The sequence below is a fragment of the Thrips palmi genome, unplaced genomic scaffold (genome assembly GCF_012932325.1).
Source record: "Thrips palmi isolate BJ-2018 unplaced genomic scaffold, TpBJ-2018v1 HiC_scaffold_18, whole genome shotgun sequence".
Classification (NCBI taxonomy): domain Eukaryota; kingdom Metazoa; phylum Arthropoda; class Insecta; order Thysanoptera; family Thripidae; genus Thrips; species Thrips palmi.
The window spans coordinates 14,759,623-14,786,381 of NW_023144627.1; the positions used below are offsets into that span (position 1 = coordinate 14,759,623).

Sequence of the window (26,759 nt, forward strand, 5' to 3'; positions counted from 1 at the left end):
GAACATGGGAATGGGAATAAAAATAAGATGGCACCGTTGCTGAATCGCCTCGCGTGCAGAGCCGCGCATCCGGTGGCTGTCACGCTCGGCGGTGTCGGTCACAGCCTGCGCCTGGGCCTGCCCGTGACTGCCTGCGGCGGCCGGCCGCAGTTCACCAGGAGCGACGCGCCAAGACCATGCACCTGGGAGTCGCACTGCTGGCAGCCACCGCGCTGGTGGTGAGTCGCGGACCGCTGCACAGTGGGCCAGAAGACCGGAGGAGGCGGTCAAAAACTTGGACGGTTTCAAAAACTAATCGGTCTGCCTTCGTACTAAAGTAACCCATTCATTGTTTAACCAGGTTGCCTGCCACGGTGTCAATGCCGCTGGGGATGGTGAGTTTCGAAATTTCAATCATTAGAATTACCATAACTACCAAAAGTGGTGCTTCTCTGAAATCCAACTTTGTTCAGGAGAAACTTCGGGCCTTCTGTCAAAACTACACCGGGTGAGCTTGAGTGGTCGGCAATTCATTCTACACGAGCTATTAGTCGGTAGAAGAGTTTGACAGTTTGAATTTTATTTCATTTCCAGGTAGCCCGCTCGCCGCAGGTGATGAGTCCGCAAGAGATGGCGGAGCGCGCTCGCGAGGCGGCGAACATGGCCAGGGATGCCGCCAAGCAGCACGTGGCGGAGAGGGTAAGCCTCGTCCGGGCATCGGGACAGCACTGTAAAAAAAAATGTGGAGCACTTTGGAATTGTTCAAGGGGGCTTTGACGGGAATCGTTTTTGCCGTGGATCGTGATGGCAGGTCGTGGGTTCAAATCCTTCCAGAAGCTTACCCCCTGTACATAAAATACCCCCGCTGGAACACTGTAAGAATGGTTGAGCACCGTTTTGTTTTCGAGCATATGATCTCTGAACCGCATGCCTACCTGAGGTGGATCAGGAAGTGCCCGCTGGACCATTCTTGCGCTGTTCTGTTCCAGGTGGCGACCTTTAAGGAGCATGTGGAGCAGGCTAAGCAGACCATGGGCGCAATGCAGTCCCCATCCGGGTCGTTGCCTTCCAGCATCACTTCTATGGCCAACAACTCTTAGAAGTGAGCAGGGTGCGGATTAACATTATTTCGCAGTTTTTGGAGTTTCATTTCGGGGACGGTTACACTGTTCTTCCAAGAACGCGTTGAAGCCAGTGTGACAAGATGTCACGTTTCTTTGACCAATGTACCACATTAATTCCGAATTCGTGTAAAGGTGAAAAAGTTAATATTTGGCCGATTATCATTGCGCGCCCTGGAAGTGAGAGAACACGCATTTAAAATATATAAATTGAATGATACGCGACAGTATTTTTCTGCAAGTGTTTGAACTCGCGACGGCCTGTCGCCGGGTGCGGACGGGAGCGCCGGGCGGGCCCGAAAGCCAGACGATCATTTGTGGTCCAGGCATTAATCGCAATCGCAATCGCCTGTGGGATACCGTCCCGTAAGACACGTTTGTCTCCCTGTTGCCTACCCTCCAGGCGCTCCGACCGCCTGTCGGATACCGTCCCGTAGACACGTGTGTATCACCATTGCCTACCCAAACATAACCTCTTACGGGGAGCAGATTTTTCGGTACAGTCTCTTTTAGTAACCGCCAGGAACGGTCTGCTAACCGTACCCTCTTTCAGTGGCTAGTGCGGCTTAACAGTGTACCGCCTCACAGGGGAGGAACGCCCAGCGCGACGGCAACATGCTGGGCCCGCTGGGCGACGTCCTGAACGGCATCGCCGAGACGGTGGGGGGCATCATCGGCGTGGACATCCCTCCGATCGGCGGCGGAGACGCGGACACGGAGCCCATGGACACGGTGTCGTCCAACCCGTCGCCCCCCACCACCGCCGCCCCCGCCGCCGCCAGGGCCAGCCGCACCGTCTCGTCCGGGTAGCAGCCCGTTTGCGCGATGCCGAGGAAGGCACAAAGTTGGTACACTGTGTTAAAGAAAACCTTGAAAAACTCCCGGAGACGTCGCACGGAAGAAAAATGCCTACGTTCTTCGGAAAATTCCTAGACCTCCGTTGTTTTCATCTTGAATGAGTGTGAAAAAAAATTCTTCAAAAATCGAAGCTTCTAGAAATTATCGACGAAGCCTCAGGAACGCACTCCGTGGGATTTTCCAACTTATTTTTTAACCGTGTACGAGATGTTGAAAATATATGGTTGTCATCCTCCAAGGCAACAATAAAAAGCTTTTGCAAGCACCTCCCTGCCTTTATTTCTCATACCCAACGCGATGCTTCCCCGTGAGTGAGCCGTCGCTACCGCGCGGCCTCAGACTGAAGTACGCTAGGGACGTCACTAAACGAGGAATCCATTGGTGAGGTCACACGGGTGGTTCAAATCCTGTTCAGCGACGCTGCAGCTCAAAACGCGTCTAGAGTTTTGGCCGCCGCGCCGGTCTCCTGGCCCACTGCGTCGCCTCTTGTTTTCGCGACGGTGGCACCCTCTGCCGCGGGTCCCCGTCACTGCCCGCGCGCGGTAGTTGGGCCGCCCCCCGCTGCGGCCCGGAGAGCGCTGGTGTCGCCACGCCCCCTGCTATCGACCGGGCAGGGCCGAGGCACGGCCCGCTGGAAGCGCGCGGTCCACCTGCATCCCAGCCGCAGCATCCGCCCTGGACGTGCTGTATTTGTTTACATCGCGAAAAAACGCACAAATTGGGACGTGCGTTGCTGCCCCGACGTGCCAGTGATGAGGATCTAGCTCACAGAGATGGCGGGCCACGCTGCGCGTCGCATGGCGACGCTCAAGCGGAGGTTAAAGCTCTGCGGGCGCCTCACGCTCCTCCTGGTCGTCTTCTCCGTCGCCCGGCCCCCCAACGGTGAGTTTCCTGCTTCGCTGTTTCACTCCGAATCGACACCAAAGTCGTCCAACGACGTCGACCGTCACAAATCTACAGGCATTTCTCGGTAGATTTTGAAATTGCTCCGTTTTCTTCGTGCTACAAAGCGATGCTTCGTTGACTTTTATCTTTGTTTCTACCTTTGGTCCTGCAACGATTCTTCTTTTTCCAGTGGACGGGCTGAAGCAGATTGAAGCGAATCCCGACGCCAAACGGCTCTACGACGATCTCCTCAGTCACTACAACAGACTCATCCGACCAGTGATTAACAACACGGAAACGCTTACTGTCCACCTGGGCCTTCGACTGACGCAGCTCATTGAAGTGGTAAGTGGACGGAAGTCATGTTTGTGCACAAGTTTTCTACGAGACGCAGCAGTTTACAGTGAAGATGGACCGATTTTTTTAAGAAGACATTTTTCTTTACTTCGGTGCAAAATCACTAGAAACTCGAGCAGAAAGTTCATCTATGAATAAAGAAACTGTAACCTCTCGTACAAAGTTTTTACTGGCACATTTATAGCGTAGTACACGTCTTGCCCTGGCTCATGAAAGTGTTTTCCGTTTCTAGAACATGAAGAATCAAGTCATGACTACCAACTTATGGGTGGAGCAGGTAAGTGTCACCAGCACAGGAGTATCTGCGCTTTTCTACGCAGGGAAAAGTCTACGAGGCATCGCTTCGTATTACAAGACAGGACTTTGTCAGAAGGGATGGAAACCTTGGCAGGTTGGATTAGAGACATCCAACACTAGTTGAAGTACTAGTTTCGGTATTTCTACTTTCCAGAAATGGGTCGACTACAAGTTGCGGTGGAGCCCCGAGCACTACGGCGGCGTGGAGGAGCTGTACGTTCCGTCCGAACACATCTGGCTGCCCGACATCGTGCTGTACAACAAGTAAGTCTGCCACACTCTATGTCTTACGAAGAAAATCTATAAAGAAGGAACCGTTTTTACCGTGTACTTCGAGTTTACAGTTAGGTTTGTAGTGAAAGTCTTTTTTTCTCATGCACCCAGTTTTTGATAGGGTGACTGATGGACAGTGCGCGGTCCGAGCGTGCGCGTGACTGGCCTCGATCACGATATCTCGATCTTGATGTTGATCTCGGTGTTGCAGCGCTGACGGCAACTACGAGGTCACCCTGATGACCAGGGCCACCGTCAAGTACACTGGCGAGGTTTACTGGAAGCCACCCGCCATTTACAAGTCGTCCTGCAAGATCAACGTGCTGTACTTCCCCTTCGACGAGCAGAGCTGTGACATGAAGTTTGGGTCGTGGACGTACAACGGATTCCAGGTAGTCACGGAAGAGCAAGCATGTGCACAGAAAAAAAAACGTCTTCTGCTCAGACAAAACTCTACTGAGCATCACTTCATAACACGATGACGACGAAGGCATTATAAAACCTACGAATAGCTTTCGTTCATAGCACGAAGCAATTCTACAATCCCTTCCTTTTCTTTGCAATAATGAAGCAAATGCTTTTTTTCAGTACGTTGCAGTGATCTCATTGAATTGTTTCTCTGAAGGTGGACCTGAAGCACATCGACCAGGACACGGGCAGCAACCTGGTGCACCACGGCATCAACCTCAAGGAGTTCTACCTGTCGGTGGAGTGGGACATCCTGGACGCCCCAGCCAGACGCAACGAGGAGTACGAACCGTCGACGTGCTGCGCCAACAACGACACCACGTGCTGCGTGCCTTTCTCGGGTAAAACACTCCGTTTGATTGGAAAAGAAGGGAATGAAGGGAGCAGAAGTAGCACTTTATGCACGTTTTTTATTGTTTGTTGAACTTTTTGTTTGGACCCAAATGAACAGATTGGCACACTTGTCGGATACTTATGTGACTGGCGTTGTTGTTTCCAGACATTACATTCAACCTGACGATGCGCCGCAAGACGCTGTTCTACACCATCAACCTGATAGTCCCCTGCGTCGGCATCACCTTCCTCACCGTCCTCGTCTTCTACCTGCCATCCGCCTCCGGTGAAAAGGTGAAAAAAAGCAAGACAAAACTGGGTATTTGATCCCAGGCATCCTGGTTTCAGAGTCCGGTATCGTTACGCCTGCGGCTAACGAGGCAATTGTTTCCAGGTGTCACTCTGCATCTCCATCCTGCTGTCACTCACCGTGTTCTTCTTGCTGCTGGCGGAGATCATCCCGCCCACCTCTCTGGCCGTGCCGCTCCTCGGCAAGTACCTGCTCTTCACCATGATCCTCGTCACGCTGTCCATCTTCGTCACCGTCTGCGTGCTCAACGTGCACTTCCGGTTAGTAAAAAGCATTTTTTTAAAAGTTTGGTATGAACTCTAAATGTCGTTCGGTGAAAGGCAATCATCATTTTCAAGTGAGCTATCATCATTTTCAAGTGATGAAACTGTAATCAGTTTAAAGTGATGCAACTGTCATCATTTTCAAGTGATGCAACTCTCATAATTTTCAAATGATGAAACTGTCATCATTTTCAAGTGATGAAAATGTTACTGTTTTTTTTTCATCAAATGACAACAAATTTTCCCAGTGTAGCGTGGTAGTGTTCTGCAATGACGGCTGGCGGTCTGATCCAGGTCGCCGTCGACGCACCGCATGTCGCCGTGGGTGCAGCGCGTCTTCCTGGACATCATGCCCCGCTTCCTGCTGATGCGCCGGCCGCCCTACTCGTCCAGGGAGCCCTTCATCGAGGACCAGTACCCGGACAACGGCTACACCAACGAGATGGACTGCTTCCGGTGAGTCGGAACGAAACAACACGTTCGACTAAGACTTCCGTCAGACTTTCTTCTCATTGAAAATGCATTCGTTTTAAGCGAGGGTGATGCTTAGTGTTTTCTTATGAAATATGACTCATTTCCAAAGTAAAATTATTGACACCATAGTCTCATGTTGACACTTGGTGCTTTGTGGTTGACTCCCAGGCGGAGCATGTCATGCACTCCCTAGCGTTTCCAGAGAAGTCGGAAGAAAAACAGAAAATAAGAGCTCAAGATCTGATTGACTTGACCCAAAACATCGCATTGAATTGAGAAAGACAGGCAGTCGACGACTGATATGCCTTGGTCACAAAGTCATCTGTCGTCCGGCTCTTCCCGCACCCTTTCCTTTCCCAGCAGGGAGGCTAGCAGACACGATCCCGACGGGATAGGTGTGGTGGGGCGGGGTGCACTGGGGCTGGGCTGAAGCGGGGTGGGGTGGGCTGTGTTGAAGCGGAGCGGGGTGGGTTGAGGCGGGGTGGGCTGAAGCGGGCCGGCGGATAGGCTGAGGCGGGGTAGGGTGGGCTGAGGCGGGGCGGGGGGGGCTGAAACGAGGTGGGATGTGGTGGGGGGGGGGGGGCTGAAGCGGGGCGAAGTGGGCTGAGGCAGGGCGCTTCGTTTGCGGACACGCTTCTCGCTGATTGCCACCCTTTGGGGACGCGGCGGCTGCGTGGAAGGGCAGATGTGGTGGGGCGGGGCGGGGCGGGGCGGCCTGCAGGGGGCAAACACGGCGAGGTGTGTTTGAAGGTGTGCCAGACGGCGGAGGACGGCCGGGCAGTCAATCACTCAGCCAGACGAGCAGCCAGACAGACCAAAAACAAACAGAAATACCTTTTCCCTTTGAATGTTTATTGGGAGACGCGACGCCCGCGCGGCCGCGGTAAAAAGTTGTTTCCTAACATGTTCAGCCGTTTTGCCCGAAATTCATCGTAATTCAACTGATATTCATTTGATTTGTACACCGGAAATTCACAGTGATTTCCCCTTGCGCTCAATGTTACGCCTTACCAGTGAGGCTTTGGTCGGCCAGAGTCAAGTCGGTGACATGGGGAAGTTTCATGTCACAGCGACGGGACCACTGCGCAAGTCTGTGAATGGTGACCTGGTGCGTGCGGCTGGGCAAAGGCGGTAAAAGCGAAGGGAGGGAGTCGGTTGTCAACTTCCGTCCAGGATCTGCGGACTTCCTTGTAGCCCCGCGTCGCCCCGCCACGCCACGCCACGCCACGCCCGCCCCGCCCCGCCCCGGCTGTCTCCATCCCTCTCGCAGGGTGTTCCACACAGGTACGAGCGACGAAACAGCGACGTAAGCGACTCCCGGAATCAGTCTGCTGGGCCGGCCGGAGCCGCTGGCAGTGTGTGGGCGGACGGGGCGGACAGACGCTGGCTTGGCCGTCGGCGGTGATACCTATCATGCAAACACACAGTGTGCCCCGCCCGGCAGGCCCGACAGGCCCGGTAGGCCGTACCTGGACCAGCCAAGCGTAAGCGGGGTGTGGGAAGGGTGAGGGGGGCTCCGGGCCAAATCCCCATACACCGTAGCCTCCCTGGTTCGGCCATACGTCGTAGCGCGGCTGCGGTCATGCCGGCCTCGGCCATGTTGGTCATTGGTCAGTGTTTGTAGACCCTCTGTGTGTGTGCGTATGTGTGTATGTGTGAATGTGCGAATGTGTGTATGTGTGTGCGCGCGCGCCTAAGCCGAGTTTGTCTTTGGTGAAGGGCGGGTCCGGTTGGCTGGCAACCAGCCCAAAATAATGTGGATGACAATGTGTCGTATTGGGAAAAGCGGAGGAGGCCCGGCGCGCCCCCTTTTGGGGCCCTTTCGGGGCCCTTTGTGGGGACGGCACGACGGAGCGCGCTGCAGCCCCCTTTGCCGCCTTTTCCCGTTAAATACGCCCCGCGCCTATGTTTGTGCGTCTCGCATTTCAGTCCCATAAACACAAAAGCGGCGCAAAAAAAGTCGCCCTTGTTGTTGTTGTTGATGCTGCTATCCTTTATCGCAAAGCAACAATGCCGCGTGTGTTACGATATGGCCTCACGCATTGTGAAAGGCCGGCGAAGGCAGCAGGACGCGGGCCGGGACGAAGGGCGGAAGGAAGGGCGGAGGTAAAGGGCTGGACGAAGGGTCGGAGGAAGAGCAGGTCACAGTGTAGGGTGAAGGGCAGGGCCAAGGAGAGGGTGAAGCAGCGCGGAGGGAAGCGGGGAACAGTGGGCCAGAGGTCAAAATCCCGGACACGTTGAGAGCTCCAGAGTCGCTGAATGGGACTCAAACCAAACAGTTGAACCCAGCACGGATACCTCTCCGAACGGAATCCATTGGTGGGGTCACGTTCAGTTCGAGACCTGCTTAGCGACTCTGGGGTTTTGGCCGGCCGCGCCGGTCTTCTGGCCCACTGTGCGGGGTCGCGGAGTTTACTGTTCACACAATACGAGTGATGCGCGGACCCTGGCTGGCCCGGTGCCAGCGCAGGAGGAGTCCAGGCCCCGGGGCACTGCTGGAGGAAGCCATGGCAGCGCTGCAGAGAGAGCAACGATTCAAGCAGAAGGAAATATGGGGCCAACTTTGGTTGATTGCAAGCAATACAGTGCCACTCGACGAGTTTTGTGTTTTTGCGCTGTCTGTGCTTACGGCTGCATATGGACTTGATATGATTCATGGTGGCCAATTTTCAAAGGCAAGGCCCGGGACAACTGGTCTTCAGACAAGGTTTCAGCGCCGGCGGACGAGGCCGCCTGTCTTTGATCGGGTCCGGTGACAACCGACTGAATTTTCGCCTGGCAAACTCAACCTTCTCTCCATAAAACGAGCTGATATTAAAAATTTGTCGCGGCGCAGGTTAGGTGGTATTTGCTTTTGAATCACGCGCACTTGCTGTTTATCGCTTAATGAGATCGGCCCTTCTTTGTTTTGGCTTGGCTTATCCTCTGCAAACGGGGGAGAGCTGGGAATGACTTCCATTCTGGGCGGGATTTTGGTGGTCACTGCGTGTATACCGTTGCGAATGTAACAAATCTCTAGTGTGTTCTTTTATTCCTCGACCCATTTTTGAGTGGGAAAGAGTAACCGTGGGTCATCGTGACGTAGCATTAAAATTTGACAGGGGACCCTACGAGTGTAAAATTAGAACTATGTTTGCAAACCCATTTTGTGACCCCCCCCCCACACACACACACCGTCACCCACACCCACACGAACACACACACACACACACACACACACACTCTGTCAATACCACTTCGCCAGGCCCGCGATAAAGCAGACCACCGCAGAGAGGGGAAAAAAAGAGTAAAAATCTTAGCTGTCAGCGAGCATGGCAGTAAAAAGATGTATTGCAGTTGTTGTTGGCTGAGCGACACATAAAAGTGACCCACAATAAAGCTGCAACACGCGTCCAGCGCTGATACGAATGCAAACAATTGACAGTGGGGGCTCAGGTCCCGCGTGGCGGGCCGCCCTGGCCGAGCTGGCAGCGGCCTTATGCTGATACGTCGAGGTCCATCTCGATAAGGTGGAGTCGATGGATCGTTTGAGGGCAGAAAGTGGGCGAAAGGAAGAAACAGAGGAGAGGGCGATAACAGCCTCGAATTTACGACGGACCCCTTTCACTTTTTTTTATTCATTTGTGTCGCGTCCCGGTCTAGCGTGTTGCTGATAAACGGCATATTGCAGATGGAAGACGAAGACGAAATTCAAATTTTTGAACCGCAACCAGGACACGATTTGACAGTCCGCGGCAGGTCGGCATCGTCCGAAGCAATTCATCGTAGAATTTACATTGCTTCGTAGACTTTTTATTGTGAATAGTGAGCGTTTTGTGTGACCGTTAGTGAGCTCGGTTTCCTAGACTGCGCCGACGCTCGGCAGCGATCAGTCCGTGCATTCAGAGTGTCCTGTCAACGCGCTGGCGGCCTGGCGCAGGCCTGCCCCTCCACTCTGAGTCGACAAGATGAGATCTGCAAGACGTTTGGGGGGGACCGTCAGCGGGCTGATGAGGAAAACAGATCACCGGCATGGTAATTTGAAGCGTCAGTCACAGCTGGTCCCGCTCGACCTTGGCCACGCAATACCTGTCACGATGACCAATCGGGGCGCAGATTGTTTTAAGAAGGAGCCGAGCGGGACAGACAAGCGGAGCGTTTGCGAGCGAAAAGATTGAACACAGGTAAAGCTTCACTGGTGAACTTCGGGAGAGTGTTTTGAATAAACGCGGCTTTGTTCTTTTCGCAGCGGCGACAACGAGGCATGTGCCCCGGGCTGTGGCCTGCAGCGTCCCGCAGGGGCGGGTCCGGGGAAGGGTCCTGAAGGGAGGGGGGGCTTTGTGACGACAGGCCGACGCCTCGGGTACGGCCAAGGAGGGAGCGACACACACCAAGTCAGCTGCTCTTTCTCTGTCTCTGCCTCCGTGCGGCTCCCCGTCCGCCTGTCCGTCCGTTCGTCACTGTGTCGAGAGGCCTCTGCCCGGCCTGCCGGGGACGGATGGGTGGCAGACACTATAAATTTACGTGTGCATTGGGAGAGTGGTGCCGTAGGGGGCGCCGCCGGCGTGGCAGGCCCCGCCTCCACAATACTCCCCCGCATAGTCCCCCCCTGCTGGTCATGCGACGCTGTGCGGGGTGCTTTGGCTAGACACCGCGATGTGGGCGGGTCGACCCCCGGTCGCCCCGCGTGACAGACAACAGGCGGCGCTCTCAGTATATTAGCGACCGGACAATACGCTGCCGCCATGCCTCGCCCCGCTTTGCCGCTTTGCTGGGCTTCGCTGGCGACCGATGAACTGCGCGGCATGCGTGCTGCCGGCAGCACTGCCAACGCCACCGCGCCAAAATTATCTTTGAAAAATAAAGAAAAAAAGAAAAGGAAAAGGATAAGACCTGTACATAAGATAGGTACACAATTTAATGAATTCTGAAGCACGTCCATTTCCGTGTCCGAGTGCGCCTCTTCTGGGGCCTGCACTCAGCGACGCCGAAACCGCGGAGAAATTCAGACATAAGTTGGCTGCAGCAGTCTGACTCCAAACCCCGGGAGTGGTTTGGCCGTCCCCTTCCTCGGCCATGAGTGCGAGAGAGACAGGCGTTTGTTCGGAGTCAGCCTGGCAGGGCGCCGTGGCCGCACCGTGGCCGCGGAGAGATCGCTTTGTCAAAAACTTCCGCCGCTAAATCCGTTTCCTCTTTCCAGGGACAGCGTGAGCGACCCTTTCTCGCCCGACTTCAAATCCTCCGGCTTCGAGTCGGGTACTGGCTTACTGCAGCAGCAGCAGCACTCCGCTGGTAAGTCCCCTCGAGGCCTCCGCGGCCTCTGTCGCTGAATAGCAACCGTCACGTTTCTGTTACACCTCCGTCTAAGACTTACAAAAAGTCGGTTGAACTCACAATAATACCCTGAAACCACTAAAAGTCGACAGATTTAAAATGTAGGATTAAGTTGGGGAAGAGAGTGGAGTACATCCACCTTATGAGCCACTGGACAGACCTCAACATTCATTTAACGGAGAGTTTACTCTCAGATTTCCATATTGAGCTGAAATAAGTGGTCGAAGGATGGCTTGAAGTCGAGCTCCATGAAGGGTATAGTTTTCTTGCAGGAGTGTCTTCCAGCTTTCTTCTCACCATCACAGGTCTGCGCTCCAGAGCTGTTTCAGGAAAGCCTGCAAAGACGTAGGAGAGCGCGGTTTTCTAAACAAAAAACTCCAGCTCAACATTACCGCACTAGCATGTTAAAACCAAAAACATAGACACACTTATGAGTTACTCGCGTGATTTCTAAAAGTTTTGAGCTCAGCTGGGAAATAACACCAAGCCAATAATAACAGTGTACAAGCCGTGTCTTGGCACGGTGGGGCAGCCTACCTGCAGAGGTGAGGCCGTAGTCGTATTATCGCCTCGAAACTTTGCCGTTTTACGGGCGACGCCCGATTTTCATCACGAAAGGAAATGATTTCGGCTTTATGGCTCGTAACTTTAATCGCTTTAATCGCAACCTTTACTGCAGTTATTTTGCGCGTTGCCACGGCGACGAGGAAGACAGCAATAATAACAAAGTCGGCGAAAAAGGGAGAAAGTAATGTTCCCGTATGTACAGAAACACGGAAAACACATCACTCCGGAGGAGCTTGACGCCGTCTGGGATGTTCGCGGCGTGAGCCGTACGTCGCGCGGCCGGCAAACTGCGGCAGTAAGAACACCACTTCTCCAAAGACAGCCAACTGGGTCACTCCGCCGAAAGTATACGGGCTTCGGCCGCCATGACTTCGGGTAGGGTGCGCCCCGTACCGGGTCGGGTCTTTTGTTCGAACTTTTTCCTTTCAATCCCGTGCGCGCCAGATTTTGGCCGGGCCGCCGGTGGCCTCGACGCTGCACAGTGGGCCAGAAGACCGGTTTAGTGAGCTCAAAAGGCTTCTAGAGTTTTGGCCGCTTCCATAGCGGCCTCCTGGCCCACTCTGCTTGGCTCGTGATGCATTTCAACGACGGAGCAGCAGGCCCTTGTCGAACTCTTGAAACACACAGTTAGTCGCTTGCGTGGAATTTGACGCAGGCATGCGCGGGCGACTTGCACACAATCACCCCCTACAATGCCACCCCTCAGACACAATGCTCGACACAGACTGACACGCACACGGACGCACCTCAAAACACACACACACACACACACACACACACACACACACACACACACACACACACACACAGACACACACACACACACACACACGCGGCCAACTGTTGCGCTGTGTTTGAGTGATGAGTGTTGCGTTGCAGGCTACAGCCCCGTCCTGGACAGAGGCTGTGGCGCCGGCGTGGGCGACGCCTGGGATCACCACCCCGACCTCAGCCCCTTCACAGGTACCTCGTGCCGCTGTGGCACTCCTTTGGTACACTTTTGGTACACTTTTGGTACACCTTTCAGTACGCGGCTACGCGGCACGGCCTCATTCTATCTCGAACGGGGGCAACGTGCGGGTCTCTGATTTTGTTTTGACTCGGCTTGAGCCTCTGTCCCTCGCGCTGTATTATAACTGTGAAGCACCTCTAGTTGGTAGGTAGTCGTTTGTTTTTCTCTCTCTGCCTTACTTGCGGCGTGTCCCGTCACTGCTGCAGCGGTACCCGCCCCCTTTTTTTGGAGCAACGCTTTGTCTGTTCCGATTACCACTCTCGTCTTTAGAGCATCTAGCGTCGCCTAGCGTAGTTGGCATAGTCCGGCTGGCCGCTCTGGCCGGCGGCTGTGGCGACACGGCGTCTCTCTCGCACACTCTGGCGTCGTCCGGCATCTCTCTCTGGCACCTTATGGAGTCTTCGGTATGGCATCTATGGCACTGTATGGCTCGCAGTGTTGCCGCGCTTCCTCGCTGCGACGTGGCAACACTGCCATGGCCTTTTCCTGCTCCTTCTTCGTATTTATTATTACTATTTCACCATCACCTCTTTTGCGTATTCTCTTGCCCGGCATTCGCATTTTCTCTTGTCTTTTGTGTACAGTGTATAATGTCGCACCTTAATACGTACAAACTCTTTTTCATTATGTCTCTCTCTTCCCTTTCTATCTCGCCTGTCTTTTCTTGTATTCGATTTTTTTCGTGCCGTTCATGGCGTATTTGTTCTTACAGTTTCTTGTTGGTCACCGCATTTGTTTTTCTCTCGTAGTGTATGACAGTGCCAATGTGTTGTTGCTGTTGAACTACTTGTGAAGCATGCTTTTGTTATCAACCTGTAATTGCTCCACTGCCAAACCACGAACGAGCGTGGTTTGCACGGAGTGGACGCCAGGGAGGGAAACATGGGTTCGAGTTTTGCTCCACAGCGAAACGTCAATTTTGGGAGCTCCTGCCGCAGGCCCCGTGTGGGTCCGGGGTCCGGTACCAGTGGCGATGTTCCCAGAGAGTACGTCCTGGTATCTCGCCACGCCTGGCATCACTGATGCGAGGGGTGCGCCCCAGATGGGGCTCGGGGTGGTAAGAGGGGGGGGGGGGGGGGGGGGGGCGATACCATCCGGCCAATTTAGGTACTGGTTAGTGCGCAAGCAGGCCAACTTCGTACGATTCAAGGGTTTTTGAGGCCAGCCGAAAGGTTACCCACTCAGCACCCCTTCAAATTCCCACCATGAAGATTCCTTTAATTTTATTTTGATGAAAATTTGATTTTTAGCGGAAGGACAACATATATCATTTAACGATTCAGAAGGATTTTCGGTAGAAATTTACATGAATGTAAGGCGACTGTTATTTGACTCAATATCGAGATAGCAGACAGCGTGCTGTAAAAGGGTGCGATCGAGAGGTGCTGAAGTTATTATTACGTAACACCCTCCTGCCATTTTTAAGGTATCTGCAAGAACAAACTTCATTCCCTTCCGTGAATACATAGCCAATTTTCACAACTCCCCCATCTCCCTGGAGTAGGGTGGAGAGGGGGGGGGGGGTGTCTTCTCGGAACCGCTCCGGATCCGCCATCGGTACGGCGAGGGCTGCCCGGCAGCGACCTTGTTTGCGAGCTGCGCCTGGCTGCTCCTACACTCCGAGAGTCGTTCTCGTCGCGCTTGTCTCTCTCGCACTCGTGGGACGGCCCTTCTGGGTGCGAGAGAGACAGAGCGACGAATTCCCGGAATCATTCTGCAGGCGTGCAGGCTGGCTGCAGTGTGGGCTCTCACCCGGATGCCCCCATACAGCGTGACATAGGTGGCAGCGGCCCGGTCTCATCTTCAGGGTTATCCGCATACTTCGCCGGCTACGCCCCCCCCCCCTCCTTTCCGGACAAGCGGAGACCCTCACGTTCGTGGCGAGGAGTCTAGCGTGTCCCGCTGCTGTCCTCGGGGACCTTCTAAACGCAGCCACCCAAAAAGGCGTCTGTAAATTTTTCCTGCTGCCGGCTGCCTTGGTCGTGGTGCATAGCACTGTAAAAATACGCAGCTGGAATTTACGAACCTAACCTCCAGAAGACACCCCACTTTCCATTCCCGGAGAAACACGGAACACTGCATAGATGACCCGCCCGACCCAAATTTTTGCACCACTTGCCCCTGTCTTATCAACGGCCCGACTTTCTTTTATGCCCCCCCCCCGTGTCACACGCGCGCGCCCCTCTGTATGTGTGTGTGTGTGTGTGTGTGTGTGTGTTTGTGGGTTTGCGTGGGTGCGGAGGCAAGGGGGAGGCAAGTGTTTAAGCCCCATTGCCTTTGTACGGATCCCCCTCCTCATACCGGAAATGGTGGAGGAAACCCCGGGGCCCCACACGGCCCCGCACCCTGAATGGGGCCTACCCCGCCCCTCGCCCCATCTCGCTGCGATGAATTAATAATTTATTGGCTGAGCGATAGCGAAGCCCTTGCCGTGTTTGGGCGCTCCGAAAAGTGACTGGTCGTGCGTCTGTCTGTCTGTCTGTATGTAATCACTCACGTTTCTCAGCAACTACTGAACGAATAGTATCCAAATTTCACACCTGATGTCTCCTAAACATCCTACAGGGGGAGTTTATCTCAGATTAACAATTATCATCGTTTGAAATATTCAAAACATCATTTTGAACTAGGTAATTAGCCTGTTTAGGTTGGTAGCAGTGTGTGGCTGACCAAATTCTCATACCGGCTGCCGCGCTTGCAAGCCGTCTGCAAGACGAGACGGCACTTATGCAAATAAACAAACTAAAGAGCAAAGGGGTTCTCAAATAGGTACTGAGATAGTTTTTTAACATTCTAGAATGATTGAAACCCTTCCGGGGTGTCAACAGAGGAAAATACGAAAAGTAAATGTGAGAATGGTTTACGTGTTTCGTTCCCCTCTTCCCCCTCCCCCGTCACAGGGGAACAGGTCAGTGCACTGAGTGTAGTTGTGGATTGTAAATAGAATGTTTTCTTTGCCTTTGTGTGCATCTACTGATTTTATTCTCTCTGATACTATCCTAATTTTTAAATTTCATAGTAAATAAAATCAGGTAAATGCATGAATAACTTCTGTTGAAATTTGAAGACATGTTAATTGTCTTGGTTTGTCTCGGGGAAATGACACTCTATTGCAATGCTGCAAGCTAACATAAATATTCTTACTTACATCTATTGATTAAAAGAATCCATAAATAGATGTATTTTGTGCAATAAATAGTCCATATATTTAGTGCTAACAGATTTTGAACTGATATTGGGTTCAATGAGACGATTCAGGTTTTGAGCGGTGGGTGACTTGGTAATTGCTTTTAATGGGACGATTCCTTTCACTTCACCAAAGCTTGTGTCCGACAACTGGAACCAAGTATTGGTAATGATTTAAAAGCTGGCTTTCTGAATGTAAGCCCAATGTTAATACTATACTGTATTCTTTTACTCTAAAGATAAAATATCACGAGGCATGAATAAGGTAAATTAAGTTGGCGTATTGAGCAACAAGTGGCCTCTGCATTTGACTTCATGAGACGATTCACTGAATTTGACAAAACTTGTTCTCCGTCGAATGCTTCAGATGAGCCTGCCCTAAACTGAGTCACTTAATAAAAACTATGATTACATATTCCAGTCTATATTGTTTAATTCACTGGTTTTAAATGAAAGAATGACAAAAGGCTTCTCAGATATAACTAATAAATTTGTGAATTCATTAGTTTGAAGAAAAAGATGTATCGAATAGTGAGTCAAGCAGACGAGTAGCTAATTAAGCGATTCAATGCTGGCAATGGAATGTTACTCGACTGAAGGAATCGCATTGGTGTGGCATTAGGGTATTGGTGACGACAAAGGGTGATCCATGAAGACCAAGCCAGACCCATTCTTTACCCATTATTGATCAATTTGATATGAATATTTTTCAATCGAATCTCATATTGATTCTTGGAGTTTTTGGAGTGCTGATTATGAAAACCACTTCCATCTCTACTCCAGACTTATATTTTCATCTCAAATGTCATTTCGGACCAAAATTTGCAGGTTGAGTTTTATATTGTTTCCTGCAGTGTTTGATGAGCTGAACTCAAAAATAACTTCCAAATTTTTCCCAGACTCACGCCATACCCAATTTCGACCAAATTTGGACCAAAATTTTTGAATAGAGTTTGATGTTGATCCCAACAGTTTTTTGTGTGCTGATAACGAAAATCACCTCCATTTCGACTCCACACTTATATTTTCATCCCAAGTTAGGTCATTTTGGACCAAAATTTTCAAATCAAGTTTTTTATTGTTTCCTGCAGTTTTTGGTGCGCTGAGCTCAAAAATGACTTCCAAATTTTTCACAGACTCACGCATTACCGAATTTTGACCAATTTTGGACCAAAATTTTGGAACCGAGTTTGACGTTGATCCCAGCAGTTTTTTTGTGTGCCGATAACAAAAATCACTCCCATTTATACCCCAGACCTACATTTCACTCAATATGAGCCCACAAGCTGCAGTCCGAAGTGCACAAATTCGCATCGCTCAGCCACACTACGCGCCCACACAAAACGGCGCGTACCCCTAGTTTCAACAGTGTAGCTTCTAGCGCTACAGCGTGTCACGGAACTCCTTCTTCCCCTCCATTCTCTCTGTTCGCCTTGTCCCCGACACCTCCGCCTCGGCGTGCCGTGGGTCGGGTCCATTTTCCCCTCCCCCCCCCCCCTCCTCCCTGCCTCCTTCGCTTATCTGGTTCCAATCTCGCAGCTCCGTTCCTTCTGAATGGCCTCTACTTTGCATTCCCCATTTTGGCCCCATCCGCCTTGTCGACAATGTCATTTTTCTCGTCATGTGGTGGATCCAGCCCCCTCCCCTCACCTCATTGGCCCACATCGCCGAGGCCCTGCACTCTGCGCTTTGTTTCATTAAAACGTCATTCCTAGCGACGTGCAGCACAAACGGTCATGCCTTAGGCACTGCGAAAGAAATAAGTTCAAAATGTGGAAGCATAAGTCTCACATCAAGAGATGACATTGCAATAGTTGAGAGCAATTCCATCTGATGAAAATGCGTTCGAACTGTACCTTCCATGTACTCAAAATATTTCGTCAGGTTTTAATCGTGCACAGCTCGGACGCAGTGAAAGAACAAGGAGAGGTCACAAAACTGGCTCCCCATGAAATGGCGAATGTTCTCGGCGCAGCCGGCCGCCAGGTGGAGGCCGAAGGACTCCCCGTCAGTCCCACCCAGGTCTGAAAACCGCTACAAAGGGGGTAAATTTCACATCCGGTAAGAACGGGATCCGCTCCCACACACCGGATCCGATTTCATACAGGATCCTGTATCGAACCGGATCCGGGGGGTTGGCGCGGATCCTTTTCTTACCGGATTAAAATTTCCCCCTTTAAAGCGGATCCGGTGTGCCCAAAGTGGATCCGTTTTCACTATAGCGGATCCGGTGGTCACCACAGCGGACCCGGGTGTCAACATAGCGGATCCGGTTCAAATAGCGGATACGGTAACCACAGAGGATGGCCTTAGCGGATTTGTATGATCTTAGTGGATCCTTTAAAAAATTTTAACTCTAAAAAGGGGGTTTCGGGTTAATGAAACCGAGTCCGATCCGAATCTGCAATCCGTTTTTCGCTATCATCGGCGGTTTTTAAAAATAGCGAAGTTATGTTGTTGAATTTCAAAGATATTGAAATGGCCCTAGTGAATTCTCATCAATAAAACCCCGTACCAATTTTTAGGTCAAAATACCAAAAAATTTCGATTTATAGCCGCTTTTTTTGGAAAACCGAGAGGATCCGCTGAGGTTAGTGGATCCGGTAGAGCTGGCGGATCCGGTATGGGTAGTGGATCCGGTATGGCTTTTGAGGCCTGTACAGAGCGGATCCTGAATAGCCTCAGCGGATCCTTCCTTAGCGGATCGTAGAGGGTCCGGTGCGGCCAAAGCGGATCCACTGTGCCCCCTAGAGGATCCCTAAGAGCATAGCGGTCCCCTACGACCTTAGTGGATCCCGAAAGACTAAGCGGATCCGCTGTGGGCAAGGGTTTTAGACCTGGGCAATCGAAGTGAGTTTGTCGTTTTGCAGCGAGAGGAAGGAAAGGAACACGCGAGCCGAGGTGGTCAAAGAGCCTTCCGCTCGCACTTTAGCTGCACGGATTGATCCTGCCCCCACTTTCGCGGAATTGATTGGCTTCCGCTAACTTTTGTTCCGCAACAAAAAAAAAGTTGGTCGGCGAGGCCAAAAGAAATCTCACGGATGAACGGGCGCTTGTCAAGCAAAACCCACGCGGCTCTGCGCGCCGTCGCTTCCCCGCTTCGCCCGCAGCCACTCTGTTGGCCAAAAGTCTCGACGTGTTTTGAGCTCCAGAGTCCCTGAACAGCACTTGAAAGAAGCGTGTGACCCCCACCAATGGATTCATCGCTCGCAGAGCAATCCATTGGTGGGGTCACACGTTCGTTTGGAGTCCCATTTGGCGACGCTGGAGCCCAAAACGCGTCTCGGATTTTCAACCACCTGCACCGGTCTTCTGGGCCACTCTGTTTCGGCACGCGTTTTGCAGTGCTGCAGTTTGAGGCGCGAGGGGCACCGAGCGCAGAGCGGCGCAGAGCGGCGCAGAGCGGCCCAGAGCACGCGGGCGACCAATTCCACTTCCCGCAAGTCCCATTCCCAGGGCCGTCGACACTCCTTTAAATCTCTCTCGAGGGGGAAGGACGGGGGCGGGGAGGGTGCTCCGGAGACTTGGCTTGCGGTTCAAGAGCCTCGCTTAGCTCGGTGATGGCGAGTGCGTCTGAAATAACGCGAGATGAGAACTACTGAGCTCGAGGGAGGCGGCATGATCGCATCACGGGGCCGCCGCTGCCGCCGCGTAGGGTTGCCACTTGTCGGGAGCCGTCTGCTGATGTGGATCGCCTCTTGGACGGCCGTGTGGCTGCTCGCGCTACGGGGAGGTGGCAACTTTATAAACCGAAAGCGGCGGCATGGTGACGGACAACGCCCCGATCTTTCTTCCATTCGGTCGTTCGTTACGATATCGTTTTTTTAAACTCGTGACGCGAGGGTCCCTTCCCGGGCGTCTTTACATCTCGCTCTCCTCCGCGTCCGAGCGGGGCCGGCGGCAGCGCCAAGGTGGAAAACTGGAGAATGATGGGCCTGACGGCTCGCGTCCGAGCGGGGCCGGCGGCAGCGCCAAGGTGGAAAACTGGAGAATGATGGGCCTGACGGCTGTTTGATAGCCCCGCCACACTTTGTTGCAGTGACCGACTCGGACAACATCATCCCCCGCACCATGTCGCCGGACGTCCTGTCCGCGCTGCAAGGGGTCTGCTTCATCGCGCAGCACATCAAGGACGCCGACAAGGATAACGAGGTGAGTGGCCCTCCCTCCCTCCCTACCTCTCTCTCTTGTCTCTGTGTCCCACTATTCTTCCTTCCTTCCAGAGGAACGAAAACGCGAAAACGAAAACGCGAAAACGAAAACGCGAAAACGAAAACGCGAAAACGAAAACGCGAAAACGAAAACGCAAAAACAAAAACGCGAAAACGAAAACGCGAAAACGAAAACGCGAAAACAAAAACGCGAAAACGAAAACGCTTAGACGAAAACGCGAAAACAAAACGAAAACGAGAAAACGAAAACCTCTCACCTCGTTTCTTCGCATCAACAAACGTAAAAAAAAAGAAAATGTAAAAAACAATACAAAATGTGCCGGCTGTATAGGCAGTTCGGCTGTTCCGCCGAGCGCTGATAGGTCCCTTCTTTTTTTTGTGTCTTTGGCCGGTGCGGTTGTTTTTGTGCGGCCGACCGGTGATTCCGGAACGGTGTCCTGGATATCGATTAGCAGTGCAGGTGGCTGTGAATCCCCGGACAATTAGTGCCAAGTCCAGGACAACGGGAACAAGCCCCGTTTAAAATCCCCTCGAATCGGTAACGCCCCGGGATCGCCTACGTTCACATCACACGTCGGGGACGACAGCGTCGGGCTGTACGGCCTCTTCGTCTCTCTGTCTCTCTCGCGACCCAACGGTTTTTACGGCGGGCTTCATGAAGTGCGAGAGAGACAGTTGCGCCGAATCGCGCTTGCAGCCCGCCAAAGTGGCCTCTTTACCTGCTCGTCAAGATGAGGAGGAAAAACGGCGGGAAAAAGGAGCGGGGGGAAGGGGGGGCTGCTGCCTTCAGGGCGTAACTGCTTTTCGGACAGGGGAATTTAATTTATCGCTTCTTCCGCGCGCTGCCGCCATGGCCAAGCCACGCCACGCTGCCCCGGGACATGCACCAGTACCGTCCCCACCGTATTTTTTACGCCCCCACCCCCCTGCCCCCCGGAGCGGCGGCGGGGGTCGGGCTTAGGTAGGCAGGGATTGGGCCTCGGGGCTGAAACAGTGGCCTTCTCTGGGAAAGGGGGAGGGAGGGGGAAAGGGAGGGGGGGGGGGGGGCGTCGCATCGCCTGCCCGGCGGGCGGCCCCGCCAAAAGCAGCCAGTTCCTTTTAAACGGCCCGCCGCCAAGCGGGGCCCGAATGCAGGTGCCGCTGCTTTGAAGCGCTGCAGAAAGCGGCAGAGAGTGACAACTTGGTCGGGCCTCCGCCGCCGTCACACAGTGGGCCAGAAGACCGGTTGGGGTGGCAAAAACCGCTTTTAGCGACCCCATTTAGCGACTCTGGAGCTCAAAACGCGCTCTACTAGAGTTTTGGCCGTCTGCGCCGGTCTCGTGGCCCACTGTGCGAAAGCACTGGTTGGAATCACGCCGCTGACGGGCGAAGGCGGCCAAGGTGGCCAAGGCCACGGGGCCGTCGCGGGCCGCCCGGCTCAGCACTAGTCTTTGGCAGCGTCCAAACTTTTTCACCCTCGTCAAGTCGTCGTCGCCTTGGCTGCAAAGTCTACCTGAGCCCCATTTCGCTCTCTCTCTCTCTCTCTCTCTCTCTCTCTCTCTCTCTCTCTCTCTCTCTCTCTCTCTCTCTCTCTCTCTCTTTATCTCGTCGCTCCCGGTCTGTATATATACATTGACGAGGCATCCTCATCGCCCCCGAGATAGGCCCCAGGGTCGGGGCCGTCAAGGTGGGGCGGGCCGCGCCACACTATACCTGTCTGCAGCCATCCGACTCCGCGAAGGATCGCTCGGTCTCTCTCGCACTCGTGGGAGCGCCCCGTGAGTGCGAGAGAGACCGAGTGAGTCCTTCGGAATCAGAGGGCCGAGCGGGGCCCGGCCCGTCCGGAGGTGTGGAGGCGAGGATGTCAGAATTGGCTGAAACCTGATTCGGGGGCACTTCGCAAGCTCTCCCCGGAAGACGAGGGGAGGGGCGGCTAGGAGAGAGGGGGGGGGGACAGACACAGACAGAAAAAGTGTGTGTGAGGGAGAGAGGAGGAGAGGGTCTGCGCCCCACAGTGTAGGTGGCCAGGCGCCCCTCGAGGTGCATGCTGTGCAAGGGCGGAGGCCCCGGCCCCATCACCACGGATCGGCCGGCACCTTTCAATCATGCACTCAAAATTGGACGGGCGAGCTGATGGACTGAGAGGACAGGTGTCCAGACGGACAACCCTAGTCGAGCAGACAGAGAGATAGACAGACAGACAGACAGACAAGCAGGCAGACAGACAGACGGATAAGAAAGGGCGGGCGGGCGGACGCGAATGTGGCTGCATGAAAGGTCATTCCATTCGGCAGCCGTCATGCCACGCTAAAGCGCGCTAAAGCGACCCGGTCGGCGCGGCTGCTTTGCCGATCTGCATAATACACGCCGTGTGTGGGGGCGTGCGGGCCAATATTGGCAAAGTGGCCCACGCCGCACCGCGCCGTGAAGGGGGCAGAGAGGGACCCGCCATTACAACGGCTGTGATTGGCTAGGAGTGCGGGGCACACCCACACAGTGGGCCAGAAGACTGGCGCACGCGGGAAAATTTCTAGACGCGTTTTGAGCTCCAGAGTCGATAAACTGCACTCGAACCGAGCGTGTGACCCCACCAATTGATTCCTCGTTGAGAGAGCAATCCATTGGTGGGGTCACGCGTTCAGTTCGAGTGCAGTTTAGTGACTCTGGAGCTCAGAAACGCTCAGACCGCCTCCACCGGTCTTCTGGCCCACTGCGGGGCGAGCAGGCCACCCGGCTGGCAGCCCCGTGTGGCGGGCGTGCCCACCCCGTCGATCACAGACCGCTGAGCGACAGGACTGGCGACACGCGACTCGCCCCGACCGGAATCTTTGACGCGCTCAAAGTGGTGATTTATCAAAGGCCACTCCCGTGACATGGCTCGTGACACGGCTCGTGACACGTTCCGTGACCACGTGACGTGATGGTCACGCAGCGCGTCGTCACGACACGGCCAATCATTTCGGCGCCGTTTGGAGCTCGAGGCGGACGGAGTGCGCCGCGCTGTCAAGACTGCTTTATTAGATCCCCATCTAGTGACGGCTCCGATATCACTCCCTGTCACGGCGGGGATGCGGGCCGTGCCGTGGCCGTGCCATGGCCGTGCCGAGCGGGGCTTGGGCCGGCGCCGAGCCGCGCTGAGCCAACCACCCTCGCCATAAATTGCAGTCTTCTTGATCAGCCAGTCAGTTTTCGCCGGTTCCCTTCGCCGTTTCCTCATATTGCCCGCCTTTCTGGCGGTTTTTTACTTTGCCCGGCCCACTTTGACCTCCGCTCCACTCCGGCCCTCTCTGGCCGCCAGGACGGAGAGCTCCGCCTCGCGGGGAACGGACGCCGGGAATGGATGTTAGTGGCTGCGTCTCGCCACAAAAAGTTGAATCGGAAAGGAGCCTACCGCGTTCAAACGGGTGCAGGACTTTCGCTCTGTGCTGTGGCAAGCAAGGAGAGGGCAGAAGTGAGAAGACGCAGACGTCAAGAAGAAAAGAGGGGGGGGGGGGCCCTCAGCGAGGACTTGGTTCAGTACTAAGGCATGTCTCAGCTAGCCGTTAAAACCAGCCATTTCTTTGCAAACAGGAGATTCTCTGCAAACAGGCCTCTGGGGCGCGCGGCGCGCAGTGCTGGCCGGGCCTGAGCCGCCGTTCTCGCCGCGGTCCTCAATTTGTGTCGCCGCAAGAGCCCCGAACGGTTGGGGGGCGGGCAGGGGGCCGGCAGGGGGCCAGCAGGGGGCGGCGGCAAAATGAGATGTGAAGAATTGCTTTGGCGTGCCCACAGAAAACCGCAACTTCGGCCAATCCTGGCGGCGGAGTCTAGATCTTGTCAAGGCGCCGTCCCCTATAGCACAACACGGCAAAGTCACCTTCAGGGAACAAAAAAAAATGACAGCTAAAAGTGGCTTCCTAAATGAATTTATTTGTGAACTTTGAGGCTGGATACTCCGTTTTCTTTTCTATGATGGTGAAATTGTCAACAATGTCACGTGATGTCTCTTAAAGGGAGTAATGGGAGGCAGTGTTCAACACGATTTGAGTCTGAGCGGAGAGACAAAACTATCAGAAAAGTCACAAATTTTAAATAGTCTAGAAGAAAAATGTTTAAATTGTTGCTTCCTCTGTTTTCCGGGTGCAGGTGGTTGAGGACTGGAAGTACATCTCCATGGTGCTGGACCGTCTGTTCCTCATCATCTTCACCATGGCCTGCGTCGGCGGCACGGCCGGCATCATCTTCCAGGCGCCGTCCCTCTACGACACGCGCATCCCCATCGACCAGATCCAGTCCAGCATCCCGCTGAGGAAGCACTACTTCCAGGTGCCGGAGGACGCCCCCAGGCCGCCCACCATCATGTCGGAGTAGGCGGCTATGTCGAGGTGGCCAACACCATTTCAAGGTGACCACCACCGTCAAGGTGGCCAACACCATTTCAAGGTGGCCACCACCATGTCAAGGTAGCCACCATGTGTGCACTGAGTTCGTTCGGGTCTGCTGTCGAAGTGCCCAGCATTACTGCGGCAAAGACGAGCAGACAAAAAGACTGACTGGATGGTCAGGCCGACTGACCGTGGATTGAAAACTGGGATGACAACGTCCTGGAGATTCATGTTCGATGTTCGTTGAAAAGAAAAACATGTTCCTGTGCATGCTGGGACTTACTAGGTGAACCGTTGAGGGGGAATGGGTGAGAGCTTGAAAGAACAAGGCGTTCGGCGGCGAAGTCGCATGGTTACTACTTGCGACGACGCTGTAGAGACACAAGAGAGAGACGCAGAGGAAATAAGAGGAAGTTGGTGATGGCTGGCCCATCATCTCGTTAGGGTGCATGTGACACGCGCTCCGAGGCGGAATCCGCAGATAACACACCGTGGTGGGCAAGTGGGTTCAGCAGCGCCGCCCCACAGTGGGCCACACGCTAAGACTTTTTTCGAAAAGTTCTTTCGTATTCACGACGGAAATCGCCCCCTTCGACGGAAAACTGCAACGCCACGTCGAAGTTCGAAAGCAATTCCGTCGAAGCTTCGTCGTAGATCGAAGCATAGCTCCCCACCAGTGCAGACACGTCGAGCTTCGACGAGCGTCGACCTTCGACGAGCGTCGACCTTCGAAAGTGGCGGACTTTCGCAGGACAGCGCCTGGAGTGAATTTTTAAACTTAACCAAACACACATTACTTTATAGATTTGGATTCGTCTCAAGAAGACAAACAAAAAGTGTCAACACATGTTATGGGTTAAAATGAAAAATGAAAGAGTTATTAAACTTCAAATGTCTTTTTGACCATTTTAGCACTCTAAAAATCCAATAACTCTTTTATTTTCAACTTTAACCCATAACATGTATTGGCATTTTTTGTTTGTTTTCTTGAGACAAATCTAAATCTGTAAGGTGATGCCTATTTGATTGAGTTTGAAAATTGACTGAACTCAGCGAAGTTACAACGAAGCCTACAAAGCTGAAAATTGAATCCTCATCTTGTCAGAATATCTACCGTAGAAACAAATTATTTCACTTAATTCCTAGTAGGTAAGGAGAAAATGCAAGTGGAGAAAGGATACAATTCAACTTGACACCTTTTACAGTCTCAATTTAGCGCAAAATAGAATCAACTCAACCAAAGCCAACATGACTGCGTTGAATATATTGTCGATAGGAGATAACTCAACTTGTGTTTTTATGAACCTATTGTGAAAAGAATCAAGTCAACTTAAGCCCCCTTCATTTTAACAACTTAAATGGAAAAAAGATCCAAGTCTAAAAATTACATCCGAGTAACAAACACTTTATGCTGAGTTCCAGTTGACGGGTCTATTCCACTTCATTTAAAAAATATAGGTTGAGATGACTATGTTTTCCATTTTAGCGGAAAGTGATAAGTCACAAAAATCCTCTGCGGAGTGACCTGACAGCAGATTAGTCCAATCGTGACCATTTTAATGTAATTTGGGTATCGTACAGTATAAGCATATGAGATATTTTCCTAGGAGAACCACCTTTTTTCTTTGGATTTCACTTCATGTTGTAGCACTTTGTTTGATTGACTACTTTTACGCCAACAAACTTCTTTCAAGATCTGAGGCAAATGAAAAACCGCATTATTCATCAAAATGCAAAAGTTTTTATTTATCGAGCTCATTTTTGTTTTCACAACACTATCACTTCGGACTTTTCAAAGCTTTCCCAAGAGCTAATCTTACTTATTTAGAAACGCAATTGCAGCCTTTGGAAACCGTAAGCCTTCCTCCCTTTTTTGCATGAAAAAGATTCAATACCTAGAATAGGTACATCTTGGCCAAATGCTCAGAAGCTTGAAAATCCGAAAGTTGTCCGAATTGACATCACTTTACAAAAATAGGTAGGCGTTGACAAGACAAATATAAAATGTTTACTCATGTCATAGATTTGGATGAGAAATGGAATTTTTTAAGTGACAAATGGTTCTTTTTGGCCATTTTAGTACTTTAAAATTCAAAAACTTTTTCATTGTGCATCCAAACCTATGAAATGTGTTGACCTTTTTAGTTTGTCTTGTTGAAACAAATCCGTTTCTGTAATGCAAAGTCAATTTTAACAGTTTTGAAAATACACTGATCCTTCGTCGCCGCTGGCTGGCTCGTTCGTCACGCCAGCGCCTATAGTTCCAAAATGTGACGCAAGGAGCGCCACTGCTCGTCGATCAACGACGTGCTACACGTCGTAGATCGACGGATATGTTGACATGTCGTATCTTCGACGGAATTCCGTCGTGGTTTTGAAAAAAGTCTTAGCGTGCAGACGCGTGGTAGAGCCCAGCTCAGTCCTCCTGGGCGCACTCTGACCAGAACCCCTGCACTGAGAACATGGTGCAATCATGATTCCACATATTGTTAAAAACCCTTAAAGATTTTTCGATACTCCCCTGCAACAAGCAGCTATCTACGCTCACTGT

At 52.7% G+C, this 26,759-nt stretch overlaps 2 protein-coding genes across 5 annotated transcripts; both read left to right on the top strand.

Moving 5' to 3' along the window:
* Positions 1-116: 116 nt before the first annotated feature.
* Positions 117-2,225, top strand: LOC117645413. 3 transcript variants are annotated; one of them, XM_034385605.1, is made up of 6 exons: positions 117-218; positions 341-374; positions 453-487; positions 574-678; positions 969-1,090; positions 1,689-1,826. In XM_034385605.1, the coding sequence occupies exons 1-5, from the start codon at positions 177-179 to the stop codon at positions 1,077-1,079; spliced, it is 327 nt and encodes a 108-aa protein (XP_034241496.1). In that variant the 5' UTR covers positions 117-176; the 3' UTR covers positions 1,080-1,090; positions 1,689-1,826. The 3 variants fall into 3 exon arrangements, with proteins under 3 accessions (XP_034241496.1, XP_034241495.1, XP_034241494.1); XM_034385604.1 differs by having other exon boundaries at positions 969-1,081; XM_034385603.1 differs by lacking the exon at positions 969-1,090 and having other exon boundaries at positions 1,689-2,225.
* A 359-nt stretch (positions 2,226-2,584) lies between these two features.
* Positions 2,585-26,715, top strand: LOC117645410 (acetylcholine receptor subunit beta-like 2). 2 transcript variants are annotated; one of them, XM_034385600.1, is made up of 13 exons: positions 2,585-2,840; positions 3,034-3,188; positions 3,433-3,477; positions 3,652-3,761; positions 3,982-4,162; positions 4,396-4,579; positions 4,738-4,865; positions 4,966-5,141; positions 5,439-5,600; positions 10,798-10,889; positions 12,378-12,461; positions 19,736-19,848; positions 23,970-26,715. In XM_034385600.1, the coding sequence occupies exons 1-13, from the start codon at positions 2,732-2,734 to the stop codon at positions 24,192-24,194; spliced, it is 1,764 nt and encodes a 587-aa protein (XP_034241491.1). In that variant the 5' UTR covers positions 2,585-2,731; the 3' UTR covers positions 24,195-26,715. The 2 variants fall into 2 exon arrangements, with proteins under 2 accessions (XP_034241491.1, XP_034241492.1); XM_034385601.1 differs by lacking the exon at positions 12,378-12,461.
* Positions 26,716-26,759: the final 44 nt, after the last annotated feature.

Bases quoted from the DNA above. Each gene is read 5' to 3' on its own strand.
- LOC117645410 (XM_034385600.1), top strand. From the start codon at position 2,732: ATGGCGGGCCACGCTGCGCGTCGCATGGCGACGCTCAAGCGGAGGTTA. The intron at 2,841-3,033 runs GTGAGTTTCCTG...TTCTTTTTCCAG, and splicing joins CGTCGCCCGGCCCCCCAACG to TGGACGGGCTGAAGCAGATT. The intron at 12,462-19,735 runs GTACCTCGTGCC...ACTTTGTTGCAG, and splicing joins CGACCTCAGCCCCTTCACAG to TGACCGACTCGGACAACATC.
- LOC117645413 (XM_034385603.1), top strand. From the start codon at position 177: ATGCACCTGGGAGTCGCACTGCTGGCAGCCACCGCGCTGGTG. The intron at 488-573 runs GTGAGCTTGAGT...TTTCATTTCCAG, and splicing joins TTCTGTCAAAACTACACCGG to GTAGCCCGCTCGCCGCAGGT. The intron at 679-1,688 runs GTAAGCCTCGTC...ACCGCCTCACAG, and splicing joins AGCAGCACGTGGCGGAGAGG to GGGAGGAACGCCCAGCGCGA.